This window comes from Eriocheir sinensis, chromosome 54 (genome assembly GCF_024679095.1).
Source record: "Eriocheir sinensis breed Jianghai 21 chromosome 54, ASM2467909v1, whole genome shotgun sequence".
In the NCBI taxonomy this organism is placed as follows: Eukaryota; Metazoa; Arthropoda; class Malacostraca; order Decapoda; family Varunidae; genus Eriocheir; species Eriocheir sinensis.
This window is the reverse complement of record NC_066562.1, coordinates 10,920,114-10,925,113: the sequence shown is the minus strand read 5'-3', so window position 1 is coordinate 10,925,113 and position 5,000 is coordinate 10,920,114. Positions and strand designations below refer to the sequence as shown.

The 5,000-nt window shown below is 44.5% G+C and overlaps 1 protein-coding gene and 1 long non-coding RNA gene across 2 annotated transcripts in view; both read right to left on the bottom strand.

The window, feature by feature from the left end:
- LOC126983774 (uncharacterized) overlaps positions 1 to 884 on the bottom strand; it is a 2,459-nt gene extending 1,575 nt beyond the window's left edge. Inside the window, exon 1 of the mRNA XM_050836862.1 lies at positions 737 to 884. Coding sequence (XP_050692819.1) covers positions 737 to 877 — 141 coding nt within the window. The 5' untranslated portion in view covers positions 878 to 884. The remainder of the gene's footprint in view (positions 1 to 736) is intronic.
- Positions 885 to 1,855: 971 nt separating this feature from the next.
- On the bottom strand, positions 1,856 to 3,815 carry LOC126983775 (uncharacterized). Its single transcript, XR_007736231.1, has 4 exons — positions 3,271 to 3,815; positions 2,849 to 2,940; positions 2,439 to 2,668; positions 1,856 to 2,048 (listed from the first exon to the last, which is right to left on the bottom strand). It is a non-coding gene; the product is annotated as an uncharacterized LOC126983775 (long non-coding RNA).
- Positions 3,816 to 5,000: the final 1,185 nt, after the last annotated feature.

Sequence of the window (5,000 nt, the reverse complement as noted above, 5' to 3'; positions counted from 1 at the left end):
AAGAAAAAAAGAAAAAAAAGTTAAGAAGTCTTCCACTGTTCTCAAAATCATTTCAGGAAGAGAAAGAGAAAAGGAGGCCTACTCATATTTATAAAAGCCTTCCTTAAAGAGTTGAGTTTTCTTCGGTTGGTCCACAGAATTCTTTTATTTGAGGGACAACTTACCTAAAAAAATACCCTCCTCCCTTGCCTTTCCTCCTTCCCTTCCTTCCCCCTTCGACCCCTGTGTGCCCTTTCCTCCTCTCCCTTCCCTCCCTTCCCTCCTTCTTTCCTCCCTTCCCTCCCTATTAATTCCCCTAACCTGTGTCCCTCCTCCCCCCTTTCCTCCTCCCCTCCTTCCCTCCTTTCCTCAACTTTCCCTTACTCACCTATAAAAATACTTCCCGACCCAACCACTGCTAAGCTGCCCCTTCTGACCTGACCCCTGTTATCCTACCTCTACTCCCCTAACCCTGCTGCCTTAACCCTACTATGCTGACCCCTGTAGCCCTGACTCCTGCTGCCCCTGAACCATTTCCACCTGCTATCCCCCTGCTTCCTCTCCCTACCCCCTGCTTAACTCTGCCCCTCACCCTACCAGCCTACCCCCACTGACCTCTTCCTGCCCAATCCCCTGTTGACCTGCCCCCTACCTCCTACCCCCTGCCTCCTCTTACCCCTCTGCCCCATACCCTCTGCTACCCCTTCTACTGATCTCCCCCGTGGCCCCTCCCCCCTGCCCCCTCTCCCCTGGTTACCTGCGTGTGGTTGTCCCGGAGTGCCAGGAGCCCCGAGGAGCCCAGGGAGATATGTTGCTCCATCAGGGGGTCGCGTTCCCCCGCCTGCTGGGTCTCTTGCATCACCATGTGGTTGGTTCCCTCGGGGGCGGCGGCTCCCATCAGAAAGGACTCCTAGGGGTGAGAAAGGGGCTGATGTGAAGGGGTGTGGGAGGGTAAAAAAGGGATGTGGTCAACGTGTTATGGGCTAGACTACCATTAAAGGGATCAGATGCCATTTAAGGGGACTCGGATGCTATTAAAAGGGGTTGTATTTCTATTAAAGAGCACTGGGTTGGCATCTAAGGGCTTTGGAAGGGAAGGAAGGGTCTGTTACCAACGTGTTATGGGCTAGACTGCCATTAAAGGGATCAGATACCATTTAAGGGACTCAGATACTTTTAAAAGGGGTTGTATTTTTATTAAAGGGCACTAGGTTGGTATTTAAGGGCTTTGGAAGGGATAGAAGGGTCTGTTACCAACGTTTTAAGGGCTAGACTACCATTAAAGGGATCAGATACCATTTAAAGGACTCAGATACTTTTAAAAGGGGTTGTATTTCTATTAAAGGGCACTAGGTTGGTATTTAAGGGCTTTGGAAGGGATAGAAGGGTCTGTTACCAACGTTTTATGGGCTAGACTACCTTTCAAGGGATGAGATGCCATTTAAAGGGGTTTAGATACCATTCAAGGGGGTTATATTAGTATTTAAGGCACTGGGATGGTATATATGGGTTTTGGTATTTGATATTGGCACTAATCTGAAGGGGCAGCCGAGGAAGGGAGAGCTTGTGATATGGGCGTGACATTGCATAGAGATAAAAGAAATGAGATTAGATGATGAGAGAGAGAGAGAGAGAGAGAGAGAGAGAGAGAGAGAGAGAGAGAGAGAGAGAGAGAGAGAGAGAGAGAGAGAGAGAGAGAGAGAGAGAGAGAGAGAGAGAGAGAGAGAAGAAAGGAGAGAGGGTCCGACACGGTCTCAGTGCATGGTGAATCACACACACACACACACACACACACACACACACAACTACCTTACAAACTTAAATACACATACCCCCTACTCCCCACCCCCCCACCCCCCAATACGTGCCTTAGAGGGGTATGGTTTCGTATTCAGACAAACATTGATGGCGTAACTCTTTCGCCGCTTGAGAAGGAGCTGGTCGAAGAAAACGGGGTTCGCCTCCACCAGCAAGCCCCGCCAATTGTACTCGTGCTCCAGAAAGAGGGTGTTGGAGAGAAACTCGCCGTCGTAAGCCCCTGCCTCTAGGAATGTGCCGGGCCGTACTATCTGAGGAGAGAGAGAGAGAGAGAGAGAGAGAGAGAGAGAGAGAGAGAGAGAGAGAGAGAGAGAGAGAGAGAGAGAGAGAGAGAGAGAGAGAGAGAGAGAGAGAGAGAGAGTAAATAAAGGGTGGATGGAAAGTTTGAGAGAGAGAGAGAGAGAGAGAGAGAGAGAGAGAGAGAGAGAGAGAGAGAGAGAGAGAGAGAGAGAGAGAGAGAGAGAGAGAGAGAGAGAGAGAGAGAGAGAGAGAGAGAGAGAGAGAGAGAGAGAGAGAGAGAGTTTTTTCCTCTATTTCTTATGTTTCTTAATTTGTTTTTATTTTTTCTATCATTTTTATTATTTCATTTTCAGTTAATTTTCATCTTCCTCCTCCTCCTCCTCCTCCTCCTCCACCCCTACCTTCTCTCCATACAGTTCCTCCACCTTGCCCAAAATGTACTCCTGCGAAGGGCTGTAGGACCCCCCCGCCCCCCCTCGCTCCTGTAGATCCCTCTCCTGATGTAGGCCGCTCAAGAATAGGCTTAGGTTGTAGGGCAGGCGGGAGGGCGGCACCAGTTGACCTCTGACCCAGGCTACGAGGTCAGGGTCATCTTGGGCTATGGGGCCGTTGAGAGATTGGGTCACGTGGTCTGTTGGGGAAGGGGGAAGGGGGGGTTAGTGGTGGTGGTGGTGGTGGTGATGGTGGTGATGGTGATGATGGTGGTGATGATATAGAAATGAATGAAGGAAAAAAGAATGAATGAATAGACAGAATTTTACATATACATACATACATACATACATACATACATACACATATACATACTTACATTGCTTACAGTCATGTGTGAACGTAGACAGGCAGGAAACAGTCACAACCACCACCACCGCCGCTGTGCACACGATCAGGCCCGCGCGGTTCCTGTACACACACACACACAAGCACACACACACACACACACACACGTCAGTTATTAGCATATAAGTGATTTTTTTTTACTTTATTAATTTAATTTTTTTTCATTAATAATTGACAGATTTTTATATATTTCAGATTTTGTTTATTTGAAAAGAAAGATTATTGTTATTTTTTATTTTTGTTATTTTGTTATTGAAATGGGCTGGTAGTAGTAGTAGTAGTAGTAGTAGTAGTAGTAGTCCACAGTTATTATTATTATTATTATTATTATTATTATTATTATTATTATTATTATTATTATTATTATTATTATTATTATTATTATTTACTTACGGCGTTATAAGTTTGACAGGCATTATTTTTTAGACAGAAGGACAGACAGACATAATCTTAACTTCTTCCCTCTATAACAATCTTTTTTTATCCTGTTTTTTTTTCTCCTTTTCTTTTCTTCTTCCTTTCAGGTTTCAAATTCACTGCCTTCTTTTCCACATTCTTTTCCTCGTTTTGTTTTCTTATCATATATTTTTCTTTTTTTCCTTTTCTTCTTGTATTAAATCTCTTGTTTCCTTTTATATTCTCTCTCTTCTATATTTTTCTTTCTATTTTCTCTTTCTTTTCGTCTTCCTTCACTCAATATCCGTCACTTTTATCTCTTTTCTTTTCCTTCTTCCTCCTTTTCCTTCACTCCCTTCCCTTCCTTCCTTTTTTCTCTCCTTCTCTTCCTTTCACTTCCATATCCTTCGTTTCTCTCTCCTTTCCTTCCTTTCTTATTTTCCTTTCCTCTATTCACTTCCTTTCTCTTGTCCTCTCTCACTTCCCTTTCTCTCTCACTCTCTCCTTCTCTTTCAACCATATATTCCTCCTCCTCCTCCTTCCTCTTTCCTCCTTCTCTCCTTTCCTCCTCATGCGCCGGGTATGCCTCTAAGAGGGTAAATAAGAGGAATAATATTTAGATTAGTTTTCCTGTTGACGTGGATCAGCTGACTTGTCCTTCCCTGGGGCGGAGAAGCGAAGAAAACGGAGGCTTTTTATCGGAGACTTGGGTGTTTTGGGGGGGTTTCTCTCGGTTGCCGGTCAACTGAACCAGTGCCACTTGCACCAGTACCACATGCACCAGTGCCAACTGAACCAGTGGTCAACTGAACCAGTGGTCAACTGAACCAGTTGTCAAGTGAACCAGTGGTCATTTGAACCAGTGGTCATTTGAACCAGTAACCATCTGAACCAGTGTAAACTGAACCAGTACTACTTGAACCAGTACTATTTCAACCAGTGACCATCTGAACCAGTGGTCATCTGAACCAGTGCTACTTGAACCAGTGCAAACTGAACCAGTACTACTACTTGAACCAGTACTAATTCAACCAGTGACCATCTGAACCAGTGGTCATCTGAACCAGTGCAACTTGAACCAGTGCAAACTGAACCAGTAGTACTTGAACCAGTACTATTTCAGCCAGTGACCGTGTAATACAATTTAACCCTTTTTCGAAGGCCGATGGTACTGTACTCCGTTGTGTAACCCTTTCATTACAGGTGTAACTCGTTTATGTTAGCATCCTCCCTGCACCAGCTTAAACCACGCATACTGAATTAAAACAACAAATTATCCTAGGCTTTGCATTGAATTAAAACAAGAAATAACCCTAGGCTTTGTACTGAATTAAAGCAAAAAATAACCCTAGGCTTTGTACTGAATTAAAGCAAAAAATAATCCTAGGCTTTGTATTGAATTAAAACAAGAAATAATCCTAGGCTTTGTACTGAATTAAAACAAGAAATAACCCTAGGTTTGTACTTAATTAAAGCAGGAAATAATCCTAGGATTTGTACTGAATTTGTACTATTTCAGCCAGTGACCGTGTAATACAATTTAACCCTTTTTCGAAGGCCGATGGTACTGTGCTCCGTTGTGTAACCCTTTCATTACAGGTGTAACTCGTTTATGTTAGCATCCTCCCTGCACCAGCTTAAACCACGCGCTTATGCAAAGCCATTTTTATTTTGAGCTGGTCCCAGTCCTGCGACACGTGGAGTCGGGATGCTGTCGCGGACCTTTT